General features: G+C 47.8%; 1 protein-coding gene and 1 long non-coding RNA gene across 4 annotated transcripts; one reads left to right on the forward strand and one right to left on the reverse strand.

Moving 5' to 3' along the window:
• Positions 1-4,114: 4,114 nt before the first annotated feature.
• On the reverse strand, positions 4,115-7,930 carry LOC141155143 (uncharacterized). 3 transcript variants are annotated; one of them, XR_012247516.1, is made up of 8 exons: positions 7,792-7,930; positions 7,421-7,440; positions 7,199-7,245; positions 6,081-6,150; positions 5,859-5,905; positions 5,387-5,422; positions 5,003-5,053; positions 4,115-4,446 (listed from the first exon to the last, which is right to left on the reverse strand). It is a non-coding gene; the product is annotated as an uncharacterized lncRNA (long non-coding RNA). The 3 variants fall into 3 exon arrangements; XR_012247515.1 differs by having other exon boundaries at positions 4,116-4,446; positions 6,081-6,110; positions 7,792-7,929; XR_012247517.1 differs by lacking the exons at positions 7,199-7,245; positions 7,421-7,440.
• Positions 7,931-8,112: 182 nt separating this feature from the next.
• On the forward strand, positions 8,113-22,325 carry DDX39B (DExD-box helicase 39B). Its single transcript, XM_073641822.1, has 11 exons — positions 8,113-8,256; positions 10,257-10,483; positions 10,589-10,716; positions 10,934-11,026; positions 11,662-11,845; positions 12,080-12,198; positions 19,235-19,366; positions 20,587-20,696; positions 20,897-21,041; positions 21,269-21,416; positions 21,820-22,325. Exons 2-11 carry the CDS (start codon positions 10,273-10,275, stop codon positions 21,834-21,836), a joined length of 1,287 nt encoding a protein of 428 aa, XP_073497923.1. The 5' UTR covers positions 8,113-8,256; positions 10,257-10,272; the 3' UTR covers positions 21,837-22,325.
• The last annotated feature ends 792 nt before the right edge of the window (positions 22,326-23,117 follow it).

Raw genomic sequence — 23,117 nt, forward strand, 5'->3', positions numbered from 1 at the left:
CACACAGTATAAGGCACTCCCCATGGTCCTTCACATAGTATAAGGCACTCCCCATGGTCCTCCACACAGTATAAGACACTCCCCATGGTCCTCCACACAGTATAAGACACTCCCCATGGTCCTGCACACAGTATAATGCACTCCCCATGGTCCTCCACACAGTATAATGCTCTCTCCATGGTCCTGCACACAGTATAATGCACTCCCCATGGTCCTGCACACAATATAAGTCACTTCCCATGGTCCTGCACACAGTATAAGACACTCCCCATGGCCCTGCACACAGTATAAGACACTCCCCATGGTCTTCCACAGTATAATGCACTCCCCATGGTCCTCCACACAGTATAATGCACTCCCCATGGTCCTCCACACAGTATAATGCACTCCCCATGGTCCTGCACACAGTATAAGACACTCCCCATGGTCCTCCACACAGTATAATGCACTCCCCATGGCCCTCTACACAGTATAAGACACTCCCCATGGTCTTCCACAGTATAATGCACTCCCCATGGTCCTCCACACAGTATAATGCACTCCCCATGGTCCTCCACACAGTATAATGCACTCCCCATGGTCCTGCACACAGTATAAGACACTCCCCATGGTCCTCCACACAGTATAATGCACTCCCCATGGCCCTTTACACAGTATAAGACACTCCACATGGTCGTCCACACAGTATAATGCACTCCTCATGGTCCTCCACACAGTATAAGACACTCCCCATGGTCCTTTACACAGTATAAGACACTCGCCATGGTCTTGCACATAGTATAAGACACTCACCATGGTCCTCCACACAGTATAAGATACTCGCCATGGTCCTCCACACAGTATAAGATACTCACCATGGTCCTGCACACAGTATAAGACACTCCCCATGGTCCTGCACACAGTATAAGACACTCCCCATGGTCCTTTACACAGTATATGACACTCCCCATGGTCCTTTACACAGTATAAGACACTCCCCATGGTCCTTTACACAGTATAAGACACTCCCCATGGTCCTTTACACAGTATAAGACACTCCCCATGGTCCTTTACACAGTATAAGACACTCCCCATGGTCCTTTACACAGTATAAGACACTCCCCATGGTCCTGCACACAGTATACACACACAGTACGCAGACATGGGCACGCACACAGTACGTAGACATGCGCGCACACAGTAAGCAGACATGCGCGCACACAGTAAGCAGACATGCGCGCACACAGTAAGCAGACATGCGCACACACACAGTACGCAGATATGCGCGCGCGCGCGCACACACAGTACGCAGATATGCGCGCGCGCGCACACACACACACACACACACAGTACGCAGATATGCGCGCGCACACACACAGTACGCAGATATGCGCGCGCGCACACACACACACAGTACGCAGATATGCGCACACACACAGTAAGCAGACATGCGCATGCCTGCGGTCCTCCTGGGTGGTGCGGCCGGGGCCCCGACGGCGAGTGGGCCTCCCTGATGGTACATCTGTTGATATAGTTGAATGCGGAGCAGGGGATGCAGGAAGGGGGCCGATGCACGGGCGGGCGGCGGAGGCCTGATGCAGGGGATGGCGCCGGAGGCCCGATCTGACACCGGCTCACGGGCCCATAGCAGTCGCGTTGCCTGCCGCCATTTGCGGTACGCAAATGGTGATGAGCTGTGTTGGTTTGGCACCAGAGATAGTGTTTACCTTGGAGAAAAAGTTCAATTTTGGTCTCCTCTGACCACAGGACCTTCCTCAATACATTTGTGGAGTCTCCCACATGTCTTTTTGGCAAACTCAAAACTAGTCTTACACACAAAAATTGTAAGTAAAGGCTTTTATTTTCTGGCCACTCTTCCATAAAGGCCACCTCTATGGATCTTATCTTATTATGGTTGTATGGACACAGGGTTGGACTGGGCTGTCTGGGGACCACAGAAGGAATTGACCCTAGGGGCCCACCCTATACACTGTGTTCCAAATTATTATGCAAATAATATTTTCTCAGATTTTCCCAAATTACATAGGACCCCTTGTTCGAAAGGAGCTTCTGAACTCTCTCGTCCATTGAATTTGTCAGGTTTTGGATGGTTTCTGCTTCAATTGTTTTGCATGAGGACAGAATACCCTCCCAGAGCTGTTGCTTAGATGTGAACTGCCTCCCGCCATCATAGACACTCCTTTTGATGATGCTCCAGAGATTCTCAATGGGGTGGAGGTCAGGGGAGCATGGGTGCCACACCTTCCTACCAAAGGTAAGATCAGTAGAAGAGGAAAGGTCAAGACGGTAATGCTTGTAGAGGGGGATGACCACGTTGCCGCCTTACATATGATGTCGATGGGCACATCCGCCTTCTCAGCCCAGGAAGCAGCTACAGCCCTGGTGGAGTGGGCCTTCAGGTTCTCTGGAACTGGCAGATTGCTAGAAGAGTACGCTAAACCAATGGTGTCCCTGACCCATCTAGCTATGGTCCCCCTTGTAACCTTAAGCCCTTTCCTAGCCCCCTGAAATGAGATGAATAAGGCATCACTTTCTCTCCAGGCCTTCGTCACCTCCAAATACTGGACTAATAGCCTCTTAACATCTAAAGTGTGAAGTTTTTGTTCCTCAGAATCTGTAGGGTCAGGATAGAAGGAAGGGAGAGTAATTACTTACGTCCTATGGAATTTGGAGGCTACTTTTTGGAAGATAAGACCAGACCCGGCCTAAGATTACTCTATCCATACACAGTGAACGGCTGGTTAACTGACAGCGCGTGCAGATCACTAACCCCATGAGCGGACGTTAGAGCTACCAGCATGGCTGTTTTAAAGGTGAGAATTTTCTCCGAAACTTCCTCTAAGGGCTCAAAGGGAGGCTTGGTTAGTGCCTCCAGAACCAGATTAAGGTCCCAAGGAAGCATCCTTAGAGTAGGAATGGGTCTACATCTACTGCACACTTTAATGAATCTGATGATCCACCTATTCGTTGCCAAGTCGCAATTATATAGTGCCCCCAGAGCTGATACTTGTACCTTAAGGGTACTGGTGGCTAATCCCATGCTTAAGCCTTTCTGAAGGAATTCCAGGATGGCACTAATAGGAACCCTCCCTTTGGCAGACTGACCCAAGGTAGACAGAAAGCCCAGGTTCTGCCATAGATCCTAGTCGGCACCAGCTTCCTACTCCTAGAGGCTCCCATCAAGGACAGGAACCAAAACTGATGTGGAAGAGAGGCACCACTTTTTTTATTCAGTAGGTTCCTGTCCATGGTGGGTGGATACCCTCTCAGGTGGTGCTGTCATGGGAGGAGAAAAATCTAAAATTCCAAGCAGCTGTGACATGGTTAAAAAGGATTGTCTGGTCCAAATCAGTAAGCCTGCAGTCTCTGTGATTGCAGACTAATGAAACCCCCCAGCACATGCACTGTGGGGTATGTGCCAGGTCCATATGTGTTATACCTACTCCCGACTAGTAGGCATGGCTGCATCCACTGGACAGATTCTGGCTGGGAGTAGGTAGAACTCACACACCCTCAGGTCCCACCAAATCTCTGCCGTGCACATTGTGCACTCTGGGGAAGGGTTCACAAGTCTGCAGTCACAGTGACCACAAGCTTATTGATTTAGTCCCGACAACCCCTTTAAGTCAACGGCCTCCTTTATTCTTGCCACCTGCAGCCATGGTGCTGGTCTTCTCCTGCCACTGCTGGTATCCGGTCGATAATGCTCCATGAGACGTATGCACTATACCAAGCTCATCTGTAAGGCTTCTCAGTGCTTCCTCACATTGGGATGTGCACAGCAGTGATCGGACCTCCGCCCCTACCAGCAGCATCCGTGCCCCTCACCTCCCGATGTGCACAGGGCCGGACCACCCCTGGTTAGGCATTTATCAGCTTCAGTTCATGTTCCTTGGGTGTGTGCGCGCAGGGGACACCCCACAGCCAAATCTCAAATATGGAGGATGACATGGCAGTAGGTTTATTATAGGAAGACTACAGCAAGCAGCCCAGTCAGTGACAGATCGCTGGATTTAGTATGTTGCTGCATTACTCTCAGATTAGGTAGCAAAAACCCAGTGACTCAGTTTTATTTTTTTTTAAAGCTTTAATTGTACAATTAGCACTGACAAAATCCACATCAAGTGACAATTAAACCGCTGTGTTTTAAGGGAAAGCACAAGTTCCTGCAGACACTGGGAACTAAAGTGCCTCATAGTGCTGGAAAATACTTCCCTTAATAGTCAGAGTCCTTGAAATGTATTCCTACCAGGCTGCAATTACCATGATTTAGTCTCCCCCCTTTATCTGGGCCCCCACTACTTGCATTTACCCTCCCCCACCATTATTCCTTGGATTTCCCTCAGGACGGTACATTGTTATATGGACACATTAATCGACTCGTTTATTGCAGAATTTCAGTATACAGACGCTGCTCCATCCGTCATTGCTGGGGGGACGCAGCACCTGTACAGAGAAGGGAATAATGAATAGATGCACAGAAACCCCATGTAGGAACCAAATCAATAATGCACCCCATTAGGATTGGTGGCACAAGCCACGTCCAGAACTCCTCACAGTCTCCAGATATCCATAAAAAAAACACCATTAAATCCATGTTTTTAATTTTGCATTTGGAGGAGGTGGCAGATGCTGTATTTGCAGAAGGCTGCCACCACCACCCCAAAATGCAGAATTAAAGCACGCTCCACCCTACACATCCATTGAGTAAGGCAAGAGATTATGCCAGTTTTCATGGCCACCACCAGTGGTGACATCCCAAAACACCGGCAGCTCTCCTCCTTCTCCCCAGTAATACTCGGCCGAGCAGAAGGACACTTGTTTGGGGGGGTGGGAGTCAGGAGAAATAGTGGTCAACAACTCTCCTGTGTAAGGCGTCCATGAACGTTAGATCGCGTGTCAGAACGTTTACTAAGGCATCAGAGACCGTTCAGAGACTCTAGTCTGTCATCAGTCACACGACAGGTTCACAGCCGCCCCTACACATTATATACAGACTTACATCTGGTATAGACCCGCAGTTTTCCTCGCCCTGGCGGACACCATGCTGCACCTGCAGACAAAACCCAAGATCAGGTCATTACTGTACAACCAGGGAGCGACCAATCCCCAAGTATGGCCCCGCAGACCCCGCTCTCTGCTGTTCTTTCTAGGAGATTCAGGATTAAAGTCTCGAGTCTACCTGAAGCTTTCAATAGACCATTGCTGAAACTACAACTCCCAGCCTCCTCCATCCTAGTAAGAGTGTCAGAGCGTTTACTATGGCATCAGAGCAATCAGAGACTAGTCTTCGTGTCATCATTCACACTGCATTGTAAAGCGGAGGTCAGACACATCAGCAGGTCTACCACCAGATGGGTTCAAGGGGCAGATAAGAGTCTCTTACCTTCATCTCTGCTGCTCTGGATTAGTCAAGATTAACCTAGGAGACAGGAAAGGGTTAACCAGTTACATCTGCAATATAAGACAAGACATGTGACCCCCTATAAGACATGAACGGGCCATGATCAGGGGATCTAAGCCACAATCTGGAGCCCTCACTATCTTATTACCACAGGGTCCCCCCCAACCCCAACCCCAGACCATAATGGCGTCCAATCGCTTCCAACAAAAGTTGGCAACATCCACCATTCAGCACTACTGGGCAATGGGTGGCACATCTCACCATGGAGGCCGATAGAGTCTCTACAGGGAGGTACTGAGGGCATCAGAGCGTTTACTGTGACTTCATGAGATGTCAGAGACTCTAGTCACGGTGTCATCACAAGCACTCAGACCGTCAGATGAGGGACGCTCCCCCTGCCCTGCAGACAGCACCCCCTAGCACAGCCCATGAGCGCAGCACTTTCCAGCCTCACCTTCAGCTCGTCCGCAGCCTCACGTAGTCCAGCCTCACTCACCGCAGCTATGGAAGGAAGAGAACAGATCAGTATGGGGAGAACGCAGAGTGGAGGGGCCGCAGAGGAGCGCGGTCGTCAGAACGCTGCGGTGATGACATCACAAGACGAGTCAGACAATCAGATCATCATGTAAGGACCAGAGGGGGCGATGGGAGTTGTGGAGGAGAACCGGCAGCTTACCATGTCAGGAGCTCAGCCCAGGAGCACCACCTGCAGGATAAAGCATGGTGTAAGTCAGTGGCAAGCACACCTGCAAGACAAAGCATGGCATAAGCCAGGGGCCAGGACCCAACATGCAAGATAGAAGCATGGTGTAAGCCGCCAGCATTGTATAGATATCAGCAACAAGTTGACTGCATCTCTATTAAAAAAAAAACATGGTACAGATGATAGTCACGATACTGTCAAGGCAGTCAGAAGCCACAGAGCTGGCAGACCCCAATAGTGTCATGTGACTACTAACCAGACTGCCACTACTCTGCACTCCAAATCATTCAAGAGACTCCACCGATCCTTTCTACAAGATGTGGCTTCCCCCATACACTGCAGAATGGCACTGATAAAGATATGATGTATACACTCCCCTATATTCTGCACAGATGGGATGTACACCCCCTCCTCATTCTGCAGCATGGAACAGGTACCAGACATCCCGCTTTCCCACAACGCAGGCCAGCCGCCATCTTTTAGGGTTCTCCACGCACAGGCAAGAACCCACAATGCAGAGACTGCTCCTTACAATGCTGCCGAATGTTCCCCCCACAACTGAGAGCTGAGCCAATTACCACCTCATCGCAAATACACCAGTCCGGTCACTGACCAGTTATAGCCCCCCAGGACCCTCAGACCTGCAGGGAGGTCCGGCACAGGCTCTGCACAGTCACCTGTGGATCAGGCACTGAGAAGGGCAGGCTTGGGAAACACATTTAAGGTCTTTGCCAACCAGGCGTTTTACTTTTTATGAAGAATATGACATTGAACACTGTCCAGCTCCTGCAAGCCCCTGACTGCCCCCCCATTACCATCATGGGACTCAATGATTTACAACAAATGGTAACAGCAGTTTTCACAGAGCTGGCACAGGTCAATGAGTGGCACATCTCACCACAGAGGCCGACGGCGCCTCTACAGGGAGGTACTGAGGGCATCAGAGCGTTTACTGTGACTTCATGAGATGTCAGAGACTCTAGTCACGGTGTCATCACAAGCACTCAGACCGTCAGATGAGGGACGCTCCCCCTGCCCTGCAGACAGCGCCCCCTAGCACAGCCCATGAGCGCAGCACTTTCCAGCCTCACCTTCAGCTCGCCCGCAGCCTCACTTAGTCCGGCCTCACTCACCGCAGCTATGGAAGGAAGAGAACAGATCAGTATGGGGAGAACGCAGTGTGGAGGGGCCGCAGAGGAGCGCGGTCATCAGAACGCTGCGGTGATGACATCACAAGACGAGTCAGACAATCAGATCATCATGTAAGGACCAGAGGGGGCGATGGGAGTCGTGGAGGAGAACCGGCAGCTTACCATGTCAGGGGCCAGCACACCTGCAAGACAAAGCATGGCATAAGCCAGGGGCCAGGACCCAACACCACAGAAAGATGGCAGCAGGACTGCAACATGGTGTCACCTGCCTAAATATTTGCAAAAAAAAACAAAACAAAAACACACAACCTCCCTGTATTTAAGAAAAATTGGTACAATCAAGAGTCACATGACACCACCAAGCCAATCAGAATCAATACATCTGGGGATAGGCACGTTCCAATCAGTTATCAGGGGGTAGCAAAAGCAGAGGACCCTGGTAATGTGTCACGTGTTTGCAAAGTTCCATTATACCAGACAAATCTCCCCCTCCATAGATAGGCCGCGGCCTCCCGCACAGATGTAATATCTACCTTGCCCCATATACTGCAGGATGGCACCGATATCGCTCAGATGCCGCGGATCACTCGATTCTCCACAGGACTTGAGAACCGCCATGTTTTAGGATTTTTCGCGCGCAGGAAAGAGCTTGTAATGCGGCGACAGCTTCTTATATTGACCCTAAGGACCCCATCCTCTTTAGACTGGTTTTGAGCTGTCCAATAACCGCCTGTTTCTAAATTAAACAACCCCAGTCCTTTTAATTTTGAACTATAAAGCAGAAGAGACTGCGAAAAACTCATGTCACGGAGAGCTCAGCGCAGTCCATCCCGCTCTTATAATGTGAGCAGGCACTGAGCGGGGCAGCCTTGGTTGGCAGACACGTCAATAAGGGTCTTCGTCGTTCTATAGAGCATCTGCCAACCAGCCGTCGCTTTTTCACCGGAAGTAGATTCCCTTTCTTTGGCGCCTTGGGAGAAGAAGGAATAACGGCTGAGGTAAGCGGGATGTGCCCCGGCCGGTATCTCCGCCATCCTGTCATCCCTCCATGATCCGGGGCTGTCTTGATAAAGGGCGGGAAGTCGCCTTCACTTTGCTCCTGGTATTTCTGTCCCAGGAGCTGGAGAGTTGGCGGGGAGACAAGATGGAGGCAGTGAGGCTCCTGGTTTGTGCCGCCATGTCTGCTCCAGCTCCTGTCACTACTCAGTACGTACAGGGCGGGCTGGGACTTGTAGTTCTCCAAACGACAATGTTTTATTATTTTTTTTTCCTGTATAAAATCTTATAGAAATCTCTGGAGAATCCCCCTGACCTGAGGCCTGACCCATCTGTGCGGCAAAGGCTTCACCTGCCTGGTGATGGGTGGGCACAGCCACAGAGGACCCCTTTATGTGGGGGAAAAAGTCCTGATGGAGATCTATTGCCATATGGGATCATTAAAGGGGGCCACCAGCGATAAGAGACCACTAAGGCAGATGGGTGCGGTCCCCCATCCCTCAGGATAGGGGGGAACTAATAGATTGTCAGGGGTCTGCACCCATCTGCCTCAGGATAGGGGGTAACTAATAGATTGTCGGGGGTCCGCCCCCATCTGCCTCAGGATATGGGAAAACTAATAGATTGTCGGGGGTCCGCACCCATCTGCCTCAGGATAGGTAGAACTAATAGATTATCGGGGGTCCACACCCATCTGCCTCAGGATGGGGGGTAACTAAGATTGTTGGGGGTCTGCACCCATCTGCCTCAGGATAGGGGGTAACTAATAGATTGTTGGGGGTCCGCACCCATCTGCCTCAGGATAGGGGGTAACTAATAGATTGTTGGGGGTCCGCACCCATCTACCTCAGGATAGGGGGTAACTAATAGATTGTTGGGGGTCCGCACCCATCTACCTCAGGATAGGGAGAACTAATAGATTGTCGGGGGTCCGCACCCATCTGCTTCAGGATAGGGAGGTTGCTAATAGATTGTCGGGGGTCCGCACCCATCTGCCTCAGGATATGGGAGAACTAATAGATTGTCGGGGGCCTGCACCCATCTGCCTCAGGATAGGGGGTTGCTAATAGATTGTCGGGGGTCCACGCCCATCTGCAGGAAGAAGCACTGTCACCCCCGTTAGGACGGAGCATTGTGCCTGACCGCTGCCCCATTCACACCTATGGGAACGCTGCGTTATTTCCGTCAGCCACATCGGGAATGAATGAAACGACTGTCCTAAGGGGGGTAAAGTGATCAGTGCGGGTCGGAGCCCCCCACTGCTTAAAGGAAATCTGTCAGCATGTTTTAGCTTTGTAATCTGAGAGTAGCATGATGTAGGGGCCGAGACCCTGATTCCAGCAATGTGTCACTTACTAAGCTGCTTGTTGTAGTTTCAATACAATAATTGTTTTATCAGCAGGAGATTATTGCAGCAGGACTAGGTGTCATGTGCAGACCAGTCAGGCTAAAAAAAAAAACCAGCCATACGTTTTTTAGTTTCCCATGGAAGGAGCTTTGTGAGGGGCCTAATGTTTGTATGGTGAGCTGGAGATCTGAGGTCAGTTTGTGGCCAGTGTTGGGTACATAAGCTCGTTAGGTGGCCGCTATCAGGATGGATGCCGAGGACTTCGACCACCACAGGGACCCGCTGTAAAGAAACCTCTGCCGTGTGGTGTCCAGGTGTCTCTGCAGTGGCGCCCTCCAGAGGAAGGACCGGTCCCTGCACTTCCTTGCAGTTATACAAAGGCTGAGAGCGCAAGGATGTGGATGAGGCTCTGGAGACGTCGCAGGTTCGGTGCACGGACATCACTGCGGGATAAGTAATGATCTTGCTGTATAGTCCGGGGCATTGTGGTTGCGGCTTTGCCAGGGGGGCGCGTCTCTTGGAGCACCGTCCTGGAGGCGGGGTGCATCCGGTAATAACATCCTGACCTTTCGGATGTAACGTGTGACGTGCTCAGGAGCTGTGGTGACGAGACCTCCCCAGACTTGTCTAATCCACCGCTCCCTCGTGTCTCAGATCCTTCAGGTGAATCATGGCAGAAACCGACGTGGACAACGAGCTCCTGGACTATGAAGACGATGAGGTGGACAACCAGGCTGGGGGCGACGCTCCGGACATTGCCCCCAAGAAGGAGATGAAGGGATCCTACGTGTCCATCCACAGCTCCGGATTCAGAGACTTTCTCCTAAAACCCGAGTTGCTTCGGGCCATCGTGGACTGTGGGTTCGAGCATCCGTCAGAAGGTGAGAGGGGGAGATATTGCAGGACGGACCTGGTGCTGCCGAGTCTACTGGGGGGAGACAGATCATCTTTTTTATATCTGACCTTGTTCCTTTTTGCTCTGGCAGTACAACATGAGTGCATCCCTCAGGCAATCCTGGGCATGGACATCCTGTGCCAGGCAAAGTCTGGGATGGGGAAGACGGCGGTGTTTGTCTTGGCCACATTACAGCAGCTGGAACCGATCACAGGACAGGTAATTGTCTGCTGATATCTCCCCTCCCCCATAAGATTCATTACCGATGTGAGCACCGGGCGACCAACGCAGCGTTCAGACGTCTGACGATGGAAAATGACGCCGACGTAGAAATCTCCGATCCCCCCCCCCCAAACAGCGAAGGGGGGAGTTGTGAGAAACGCGTGGCCATGTCCTGGCTCCGGTGCTCATACAGGGCTCTGATCTTTTCTTACAGGTCTCCGTGTTAGTCATGTGTCACATCCGAGAGCTGGCCTTCCAGATCAGCAAGGAGTACGAGCGATTCTCCAAATACATGCCGTCCGTCAAGGTAATTGCCTCATCCAGTCCATAGATTGCCCCCTAACTGCCACCTTTAGGCTCTTCTTATCGGGGTCTTTGTGGGACGTGTGACTGACTGACTCGTCAAGGGGTTTATGTTGATGGTAAAAGTTGTGTAGCTCCCAGCTTGTCGCGTCGGGTTCCCCTGGTCCGCCCAATCGCGTTGGGCTCCCCCGGTCCTCCCGTCGTATTCCAGACTGTCTGACGGACATCTTTCAGATCAGCATATCCTGTCTTCAGAAGGATCAGACTTTCCTAGGTGTCCCTTGATCCCGATAGTACTTATAGGACATATATTTATTTATAGGGGTCTCTACAGTTTCTTCAGTGGGGTGGATTTACTCCGGAGTCCGATTGTGTCTAATAACTTTTTATGTTTGGAGCTCCAGTGTCGGGCTGAGTTCACGTGTCTTTGTTATAAGGTCCTTGCTCGGATCTCAATACTAGGCTATATATATGTGCTCGTTTGGGTTAGGAGACCCACAGTTAGGCCAGAACATCTAATAAATCCCGATTCAGGGGCTTTTCCACCCCCAATTTCCTGGCTTAGTCCGGTGTGGGTAGCATCGGTCACCTTTACCATCCTCTTCGTTCTCTTCACCGTCCATTATTTTGTTTCCCCAGGTGGCTGTGTTTTTTGGCGGCCTTGCTATTAAGAAGGACGAGGATATGATAAAAAAGAGCTGCCCCCATATTGTGGTGGGCACCCCGGGCCGAATCCTAGCCCTGGCAAGAGGCAAGACCCTGAATCTCAAACACATCAAACACTTTATCTTGGACGAATGTGACAAGATGTTGGAGCAGTTAGGTGAGTGAGGGCTCGTCTCATTGCCATAGCGGGTCTGAGCGCCAGATCTGAGGGGGTCTGCCGATTACAAACACTACTGGGCACTAGGGGGTCACTATCTGCTCCGTAGGTTGTTATTGCATTTCTATACAAACCCCTTTAGAACTTGGATGTCTTTTTATTTTGGCACTATTTTTTTTTTTCTTCTCACCATATAATTTTTTTTAATGTATTTTTGACGTCCCCCCTCTATAGACATGCGCAAAGACGTTCAAGAAATCTTCCGTATGACCCCTCACGAGAAGCAGGTTATGATGTTCAGCGCAACCCTGAGCAAGGAGATCCGTCCAGTCTGCCGCAAGTTCATGCAAGACGTAATAACCAACTCTTCACATCCTTCCTCCTCCTCCTCCTGCATCATCCCTCCGGCAGCCCCCGCCTGACATGGCTACCAAAGAGATGTCGCTGAAACAAAATCTGAAAGCCACGGGGTCCGGGTCTAGCCTCAGTCCTGCCTGTTGTGACCCTAAACTGACCAGATAGATGCCTCTCTGCTCTCCTCCATCACAGTCATCTGTGTCACAAGAGCAAGTTGTTTTTTTTTTTTTTGCCCTTTTCGTTTTTTCACACGGCACAAAGTGTCACACATCACATTTCTTACAACTTTTGGCACAATTTTTACAATGGCCCTAATGTCACCCAGGTCGTTGTCACTTGTCACGACCCCGTGTGGTACACCCGCAAAAGTATCACTGACACCAGCAGTTGTGCTACATTAGCCGGGATATGGCGTCCAGTCCTGTGTGACACAACTGCAAACGCAGAACTACTGACACTAGTAGGGAAGATCGAGATACAGCAGCACTGTGCAAAGATGTGGCCCCCGAAAACACACAGCCACTCTTGACCCCACTCGTACACCGCAATCGTGACACAACCGCACCGGTCTCACAATCCAAATTACCTGTTTGTGGCTCCCCAGTGCCATGCCACGCTACAGTATCAGTGCTGTACCAACCTACAGTATCAGTGCCGTGTCACACCACAGTCCGTGTGCGACACACCAGTGCAAACCACCCTACAGTATCAGTGTGCGACACACCAGTGCAAGGCAATGCAACAGTATCGGTGTCTGACACATCAGTGCAAATCCATTCTACAGTATTAGTGCCGTGCCACGCTACAGTATCAGTGTGCAACACACTAGTGCCATACCACGCAACAGTATCAGTGGGCGATACATCACAGAGCAAAGCATCGCTACAGTGTCAGTGCCATACCACATTACAGTATCAGTGTGCAAGACAACACTACAATATCAGTGTCTGACACATCACTGCAAAACCACCCTACAGTATCAGTGTGCGACACACCACTGCAGATTTCATGCTGTAAAGTGCCCGTTTTTGACACCAACCACCAAAAGTCACCTAACGGCATATGACGCCACAGAACAAGTCACACTAGTAAGTCTCCACACCACATTGCCACATGAGCCTTATTTTCTTTTTTCCTTTTTTTAAAAAAAAAAAAAAAAATCCCGTTGCACAATTTTTGCTGCACACGTTTTTATTTTAATTTTTAACATTTTTTTTTTTCCTTTTTTTTATTACATGGGACACAACTTTTTCATTATTTTTTATTTTTTTTTGTGTCTCAGTTTTAACTTTTTTTGCTGAAAATTTCAGTATTGTTTAAAAAGAACCTACACTTTTTTTTCCTTAAACTATGTGATGGGTGCTGAAATGTCCTGCAGATTGGTGGAGGGCCAGGTACCAAGACCCTCATAGATGGCTCCAAACCCTTGTCTGATGTCTGCCTCTCCTACCCGAGCGTGCACGTAAAGTACGAGCTCAGGGTAAAGTCTGAGACCCCCGTACTCCACACTTGGCATTGAGCCCGTACCCCGCTCCGCGCACACGTTTCGTCAGGAGCAGAGGCTTCCTGAGCCATCATATTGGACAAGGTGTTTGAGCGACCAGTTGGGGGGTCTCAGGACCTGGACCCCTCACTGATCTGCAGGACATATTAGTGCCCAACCCATAGTTAAACAAATGAAGGTAGGTTCTCTTTAATTGCTTTAATCCAGCATCTTCTAATCCAGCAGCTAACGTTCAGGGTGAGAGGGGAAGATAGCGGGAAGACTCCTGACATTTTTTGTATTTGGGCTCAATGTTTGGTCTTAAAAGTCACTTTAGGGATTTCTTTTTGATAGTATCTGACGCCGGTCTGGTCTTGTGGATGCTGGATTAGAGGAATTTTTACTTTTTCTAGATTTAGATGCTCTCGGTTGAATCCAGAGCAGACACCTTTTTTTTTCTTTAAAGGGATTTTCACAGATTTTACAAAATCTTTCCCTAGAGAAAATAGTTTACCCATTAAATTCCCAGACACTTAAGCTTTGGTGGTCTCCAGAGATGACGTCCACCACCCATCAGTCACTTGACCGCTGTATGTATAACACATGACTGGTGATTGGCTGCAGCAGTCAGGTGACTGATTGGCGGGTTGTGATTACTGGGGTGGCAGCAGTGGGGGGATTTGAGAGCTTAGTAATTAATGCTTTAAAGGCGTATTCCCATCTCCGAGATCCTATCCGATTATGTAGTAGTTGTAATAATAAGAAAAATAAATTTGGTGAGTCCCAAAAATAATTAAAATCCTCAATTTATTAGAAAATAATTAACAGATCATACAGGTTGGGGATACATCTCAACGCGTTTCTGGCAAAAGCCCTTATTCACTGAGATACAGATTCCTTATGATACATGGTATAAAAACAAATGGTGACCAACCATTGATCAATAAACACATATGTTAGCAATCAATCACATTTGAGAATAATCAGCATAATCACAAGGCTAAATCCAAGAAAGCCAGAGGGAAAAAAACGACATTAAATACTCTGAGATCTAATATAGATAAAGGGTATCATTCCTATAGTTCATGCCATTGGGGTATTTTGTATCCAGTTTAATAATCCAAAATAACTCTCTTAGGAGGAGTTTTTTCCTCCAATCCCGTCCTCTAATAGGAATATCCACTTTTTCTAACCCATAGAAAGAAAAATTATTTAATTCCCCTTTATGTCTCTCTACAAAATGTTTGCAAGCTCCTGAATAGGAGGCATTTTTATTTTTGATGTTGGTGACATGTTCTGCCATCCTTTTCTTTAATTTGCGTATTGTGCAGCCAATGTATTTAATTTTACATTCTTTGCAAAATATGCAATACACAACATAGATTTATTAATACTAACTATGTTGTGTATTGCATATTTTGCAAAGAATGTAAAATTAAATACATTGGCTGCACAATACGCAAATTAAAGAAAAGGATGGCAGAACATGTCACCAACATCAAAAATAAAAATGCCTCCTATTCAGGAGCTTGCAAACATTTTGTAGAGAGACATAAAGGGGAATTAAATAATTTTTCTTTCTATGGGTTAGAAAAAGTGGATATTCCTATTAGAGGACGGGATTGGAGGAAAAAACTCCTCCTAAGAGAGTTATTTTGGATTATTAAACTGGATACAAAATACCCCAATGACATGAACTATAGGAATGATACCCTTTATCTATATTAGATCTCAGAGTATTTAATGTCGTTTTTTTCCCTCTGGCTTTCTTGGATTTAGCCTTGTGATTATGCTGATTATTCTCAAATGTGATTGATTGCTAACATATGTGTTTATTGATCAATGGTTGGTCACCATTTGTTTTTATACCATGTATCATAAGGAATCTGTATCTCAGTGAATAAGGGCTTTTGCCAGAAACGCGTTGAGATGTATCCCCAACCTGTATGATCTTTTAATTATTTTCTAATAAATTGAGGATTTTAATTATTTTTGGGACTCACCAAAGTTATTTTTCTTATGTGAAGCCTTTACTCACGGCTATTGGTTGGAGACCCACAGCATTGCAAAACGGATTGAGCTATACTAAGAGGACACGGTGAGGCTGCTTTTTTTTTTCTTTGTTTATCTACCTTATAGTTGTAATAATATTAGCAAATACCTGCAATTAGAAGTGTAGTATAGTTCTTCTGATTCGCTATGTCACTTACTCCATGTGCAGGGCATTGCAGTAGCTTAGGTATCCATGGTTACGACCACTAGCAGGTAATTAACTGTCACTGTAGGAGTGGTCATAACCATTGAGACCTAAACTACTGCAATGCCCTGCACATGGGGTAAGCAACATAGCAAATCAGAAGAACTATACTACATTTCTAATTGGAGGTATTTGCTAATATTATTATTATTATTCCACCTACATATTGGAATAGGATCCTGGTGACGGGAACACCCCTTTAATGCTCTAGGGAAGCTTTTGTAAAATTCTGGAAAACTATATATCTATATCTATATATATATATATATTTTTTTCCCCTCTGTGACCTTTAGTTGTCACATTTTCCTTTTCCTCTTTCTGTCGGGGAATGGGGGATCTCTGCACTGAGAAGACGGGGGGCCGGATGTGCAGGTTTTGCAGCCGCAGGGGGTCAGTTTATGTAGCCATTCAGCGATGGGATCCGACGCTCAGAGAGTCGGCTTTATTTAAGGAGTGATAAATATATATTTTTTTAAACTTTTTTTTTTTATTAATGTTCGCCCTTAGGGAAGGTAAGGGTGATTAGATGCAGAAACCAGAGAGCAGTAGCACATGACAGTATTGGGAGGGAGACGAGGAGGTGCAGCTGACTCCGGGGATGACTTAAGGAACCATCTGTCTCCCTATCTTGTTGTCTTTCTCATATCTGACTTCTTCCGTGTGACTGTCTCGCTGGGTCCGAGCGTCTGTACGGATCTGCCCTTGTGACTCGCAGCCATTTGGCAACTCCGTACAAACGGCTGGAAATCAAGGTGTACATTTTGGCTGTACGTTGTGTTTGGTATTTCTATGTGCATGAATAATCTAAGATGTTCTGTCGTGGGTCTCCGACATGTTTGTTGGGAAGTAGGATGTAGGCTCCCTCCGATCATGAGAGTCGAAGGCCACGGTCCTGTGCAGGTGACTATTGGGATCCTACTCAAATGATTGGGGCTGGATCACGGCACCGAGCTTCTGCCCTTACATTCTTGGGATGGGTGGAGGTCCCAGAGGAGGTCGAACCCCCAAAAGAGACAACATATCAAAATCACTTACCTTTCTTAATTGGCTGCAGCAGGGGGCAGACCTGTCAATCAAGCCGGGTAGTATCGAAGAAGACTCGACCACTTGCTGTGGCCCCCACGCGTTTCAAGTCTTATTAGCTTATATATCAATAGGATTTTTTCAGAACAATTTGGGACAACACGTATCTGTTTACATGAGGTTTTGGAGACCTGCAGGGTCCTGTATTCTGCTGGATACAGGGGTGGAGGATCTAGAGCTGAGGGCACACTATTTTAAGAGGGCAGTCAGGTGGCCATATGAATCAGACAGGCCGTCAGCTCTATCAACCCGAGCGCGACGGCTTTGATTATTTCTATTTAGCTGTCACGCTCGGTCTGGGAACATTGCGGTCTGATTTATACGGCCGTCTGAATGCATCCTAATGATCTACAGGAACCGTAGAGAAAGCCGCACCCGGCCCTATATGAACATTTATTTGCCAGTAAGTGGTAGACTTGTAACGCATAGGTTTGCTGGTGACTTCCAGTGTTTTGTGTTGCTGGTGTGCGGCTGGTTTTTATTCTTTTCACCGGTTTTTCTTGTATTTCTCCGACTACTCTGCTCAGCCATACACGGCACTAATTTCATAAGATTAGAGGAACATGATCAGAACAATAATGACGTGTTGTCATCAGGTGAAGGGACATGTACAATTTTTTTGTATTTCCTTGAATTGGTCATTTCTGACGGTTTACACTTTCGTTATCGGCGTGGATCGAAGCTCCCTCTAATCTGCTGACTTGTGCCGCCGTCTGCCCTGAATCCTCTGTGAATGAGGAGGAGGAGGGTCCTACTTGTGGGATGGCTGAGTGGGGTTTGGTGACCTCTGTCCGATCGTGAACGCGTGTTATGAAAATGTACACCTTGAAGAGTGCGAGTGGTAACCTCTTATAAAGTTGTACTCCATCTTTCACAGGTTAAGATGGCGTCTCGCACTTGGTTTTTTATTGTCTCCTAATATGAGTATTGCCAGTGATTTTATAGTGGATTTCTTGTCTTATGTGACGTCAGCCCCTATACTTCTGAGCTCAGCAAGTGTTTATGGTGCACGACACTTCAAAAAGTCTATAATTTTTTTTTTTGCTCAAAATTTGCGACTTTTGGCATTCACACTCTAGCTCAGGATGGGTCCGCGCCCGGCTGCTGAATGCACTAAAAGTTACGCCATTACTTACGCCAGAAATGTTACTGGCGTGACTGGTGAGATGCACAGAGGCGCACCCCAAAGAGGAGGTACGGAAAATTCAATAAGTGGCGTGCGCCTCTTAATGAATTGGGCTCATCCTACTTCATCACGTTCCTTCAGATTGGCGTGTACAATGCCTGTCAATGAATTGGGCCCTATACAGTCAGGTTTTTTTTATAATTGGATTCAGGAGTTTTGGTTATCTACCTGCTGTAGGGCTTGAACAAAACAGCCAACAAGTCCTGGCTTTCCCCTCTGCCCGCTCCATAGAGAGCCCGCGAGTGCTGCTTTCCCTTCTGTCCTCTCGTAGAGAGCCCTCGAGTGCTGCTTTCCCTTCTGTCCTCTCGTAGAGAGCCCTCGAGTGCTGCTTTCCCTTCTGTCCTCTCGTAGAGAGCCCTCGAGTGCTGCTTTCCCTTCTGTCCTTTCGTACCGAGCCCGCGAGTGCTGCTTTCCCTTCTGTCCTCTTGTAGAGAGCCCGCGAGTGCTGCTTTCCCCTCTGCCCGCTCCTAGAGACCCTTTGAGTCCTGCTGTCCGCTCTGCCCGCTCCAGAGAGAGCCTGCGAGTGCTGCTTTCCCCTCTGCCCGCTCCTAGAGAGCCTGCGAGTCCTGCTTTCCCCTCTGCTTGCTCCTAGAGAGCCTTCGAGTCCTATATACATGCAGAGAAACCCAGTCACTGACGGCTCTTCTCTGCTGCACACGGGCAGTGGTCGGTCACTATAACCAGGCAGTGGAGGATGTGGGGCTCACAGACTTTTCTTTAGGAAATTTCAGTGGAACCACTGTGAGTCGACCACCCAAAATGGCATTCTAAGTGGGTTGTCTTCTCGGAAGATGGCCAATATGTATAATGGGGGAAACGGGATCCATCCGTTCTCAATACGGCCATGAATCTAGCAGTGACGGGGTGACCCATGTGGGGTTTGTAATCCTCTGTGTGCGAGACGCCAGCTTAACCCGCGAAAGCCGACATGTAGGACGCCAATTGATCCAGTCCTCACCTGTGACGATAAAGTCGGCGCCGTCCCTTACTGTTTAACCCTTAATCTCCCACCCCCTCCTCCAGCCAATGGAAATCTTCGTGGATGATGAGACCAAGCTGACCCTTCACGGCCTGCAGCAATACTACGTCAAACTCAAAGACAATGAGAAAAACCGCAAACTTTTTGACCTCCTGGACTTGTTGGAGTTCAATCAGGTGACTCGGGGTTTATATTATTATCTCTAGCATAAAGTGGTGGACGAAGGCGGCGGCGGCCTTCCGGGAAAACCCACTCCTGTAGCATGGCAGCTGAGATATGGACCCGGGGCAATTAGCTTGTCACCGGAAGGTGTGGGTATGGCCACAAACAATCAATGGGCACAAATGATCAATGGGCAGCCATGGCTAAGAGGGGTCCTTTGGTGCGTGAGATCTGCATCTTTTTCTTAAAACACTTTTTTTATTGCTCCAGTGCATCTAAAATAAAATGTATTTTACAAGTAGTCTAAATGGAAAATCTGCTACTGTTTCATATCTGGAATTATGCAAATCTGTGTATCCATGGTATCAGACTACAAACAAGCCCTAAATGTAGTCTTGACCTTGCAGGAGGAGAGAGAAGGCTGTGACGTGTGAGCGCAGGGTCAGACTATGCAACTTGGGCCCCGACTTCCATCATCTGCGATTTATTAAAAGTCATTTTTATCATTTTGTCTTGCATTCATTGATTTTTTGTTTTGTTTTTTTTTGGTGATAAATTTTTATTTTTAGTAATGAAAGTTACAAACCCTTTAAAAAATAAATAAAAGTTGCAAAAACGTGCCAAATTGAAACTTTACTCCAGGTAGGAACTAGAATGAGATGGGTAAAAAAAAAAATAATTTGGTAAAAGTCGCATTTTTAATGAATCTGTTGTTGGGGGATAAAGTACTTTAAAGAAAGACAAGTTAAAAAGTAGCGCAAATTGTATAGAGAATAAGGCACACATTATAAAGCCACAAAAAATAGGGGCAATTGGGCTAGAGAAGTGGAAAAACAGCAGTGATGAATCAGGGAGGGCTAATGTTATGTTGGCATGGAGATACAAGGGTCTGCATTGGGGCAGCATACACAAAACGGTAGATATTTAAAACCTTTTCGGATAGTTGCTTCATTTATTTTTAGATGTATTGGGGCAATAAAATATTACAAATTTAAAATATTTGAATATATCTGAGATTTTAGTGTGTGTGTGTGTGTATTGTATATATATTATACTAAAATCCCCTAAATTAATAAAATATATATTTTAAATGTTTTATATATGTACCCACCCCCCTCCCACGGCAATGAAAGGTGTGACCGCATCGGTCAAGGAGAAAGGCTCTTGATTGCTTGTAATGTGTTTGTGGTGGGAGATTTCGGAAGGAACAGGACTAATCCTGGCCTTATTTCAGGTGGTCATCTTCGTGAAGTCCGTCCAGCGCTGCATCGCTCTGGCGCAGCTCCTGGTGGAGCAGAACTTTCCGGCAATCGCCATTCATCGTGGGATGGGACAGGAGGAGAGGTAGGAACGAGGGGGTGTAGACTAACGCAAGGGTGAAAAAACACCTTCCTCAACCCCTTGTGAGTGAAAGATGACAAAACTGCATTTCCACAACCCACCACTAGTTTGGCAGATACTGAGTACTTACTCTAAGGAAAGTTAAAGCATGGTGGATACTGTACTGTGATGATCACACTAACACCCGTTTTCATTAATGGCAGGCTCTCCCGGTATCAGCAGTTCAAGGATTTCCAGCGCAGAATTCTGGTGGCCACAAATCTGTTTGGTCGCGGGATGGACATCGAAAGGGTAAACATTGCCTTCAATTACGACATGCCAGAGGACTCCGATACTTACCTGCATCGGGTACGTAGACCGTGGGTGATACTGTGTTATGCTTGGTGCAGGATCTGACGGGTGGAGCGCGGCACAAGGAGTCCACTCTGTTACTGTGCATATGTCGTGCCTGCACAGTCATAGTCCCTCACCTGTAGCACCAGGCATCACCCACTGCTTTCCTTTTGCAAATGTGACTTGCCCTGTCCTCCAGCCACCTCTTCCTTTGACGTTCTGCCTCTTACCCTCTTTATTAGGTGGCCCGAGCGGGCAGGTTTGGTACCAAGGGTCTTGCCATCACATTCGTCTCCGATGAGGGAGATGCCAAAATCCTGAACGAGGTTCAAGATCGTTTCGAGGTGAACATCAGCGAGCTGCCCGACGAGATAGATATTTCGTCATACAGTGAGTGCCATCTTCATCTTTTGCGAATGTTTTCCACCCCGATGCATCCCACTGGTCAGATACTGTAAGATTTCACATGCAATGGCCTGAGCAGTGTAGATTCTCACCCACTGTTTTGGACAGATTTGTTTCCTTACGGAGTCAATGGCGTCATCAAGGAGCGTCTGCTTTCCAGAAACAGCGCCTCATCTGTCCATAGATTGACTCCGGTATTGCAATTCATTCATTAGATGATGATTATATGGAGGCAGGTTCACGACCCTGATATGTCCTGATGCAATCAAGACGGAAGTTTTAACCGTCCCTCCCTCCTTAATAACCTGTTTCTCTCTCTCTCTCTCTTCTCTCTCTCTCTCTTCTCTCTCTCTCTCTTCTCTCTTCTCTCTTCTCTCTTCTCTCCCAGTTGAACAGACCCGATGAGGGTGGTCTCCGGCTCCGGACGCTGCGCCTCCACTCCGTTCTTCCCTGCACCAGCTCGGGAATTAACAGTCACCAGCTATTACCCTGTTTGACGTGGAGCATGGCTCTTCCGTCTGCATCCGGCAGATCGTCGCCCTCTTTGACAGTGACCCGTTCTCCAACAAGGACATGAAAAACGTTTGAAGAAACGTGCAGGAAAATATGAGAAAATCAAACTGGATGAGATGAGCTGTCGCAGTGTTGGGTGTAATGTATAATGTGGCCGCATATCCCGATCCTCTCATAGCAGGAGCCCATCTGTGATGAATAAATGAATTTGTCAAAAGCCGTGCGGCTGCATCCGGCCGGCTGAGTTGTGTAGTTCTGGTCTAGTATTTAGTTTAAGTTTTATATTGTGAGAATGAATTTTTTTTTTAAAGTATGGCACGGTCTTGTATTTGGTGACTTAATTATTTCATGTCACAATTATTAAAAATATCGTGTTCCTCAGCTTCTTTGTCATGATTTGTGTGAGCGAATAGCCAACATTTTCAAGGATTCGAGAAGCCAAATAAGATGTTTCAATGGGTCATTGCCTGGACCAGAAGAAATCCATCTGGCGATCACAAGATGCTTGATGGGTCATTGCCTGAAACGGAAGAACCATCCGGCAATCACAAGATGCTCGATGGGTGATTGCCTGAAACTGAAGAAATCCATCCGTCAATCACAAGATGCTCGATGGGTGATTGCCTGAAACGGAAGAAATCCATCCGTCGATCACAAGATGCTCGATGGGTGATTGCCTGAAACGGAAGAAATCCATCCGGCGATCACAAGATGCTTGATGGGTCACTGCCTGAAACGGAAGAAATCCATCTGTCAATCACAAGATGCTCGATGGGTCATTTCCTGAAACAGAAGAAATCCATCCGGCAATCACAAGATGCTCGATGGGTCATTGCCTGAAACGGAAGAAATCCATCCGGCAATCACAAGATGCTCGATGGGTCATTGCCTGAAACGGAAGAAATCCATCCGGCAATCACAAGATGCTCGATGGGTCATTGCCTGAAACGGAAGAAATCCATCCGGCAATCACAAGATGCTCGATGGGTCATTGCCTGAAACGGAAGAAATCCATCCGGCAATCACAAGATGCTCGATGGGTCATTGCCTGAAACGGAAGAAATCCATCCGGCAATCACAAGATGCTCGATGGGTCATTGCCTGAAACGGAAGAAAACCATCCGGCAATCACAAGATGCTCGATGGGTCATTGCCTGAAACGTAAGAAACCCA

Source organism: Phyllobates terribilis, unplaced genomic scaffold, assembly GCF_046119375.1.
Source record: "Phyllobates terribilis strain yellow unplaced genomic scaffold, ASM4611937v1 Scaffold_7__3_contigs__length_470593459, whole genome shotgun sequence".
Classification (NCBI taxonomy): Eukaryota; Metazoa; Chordata; class Amphibia; order Anura; family Dendrobatidae; genus Phyllobates; species Phyllobates terribilis.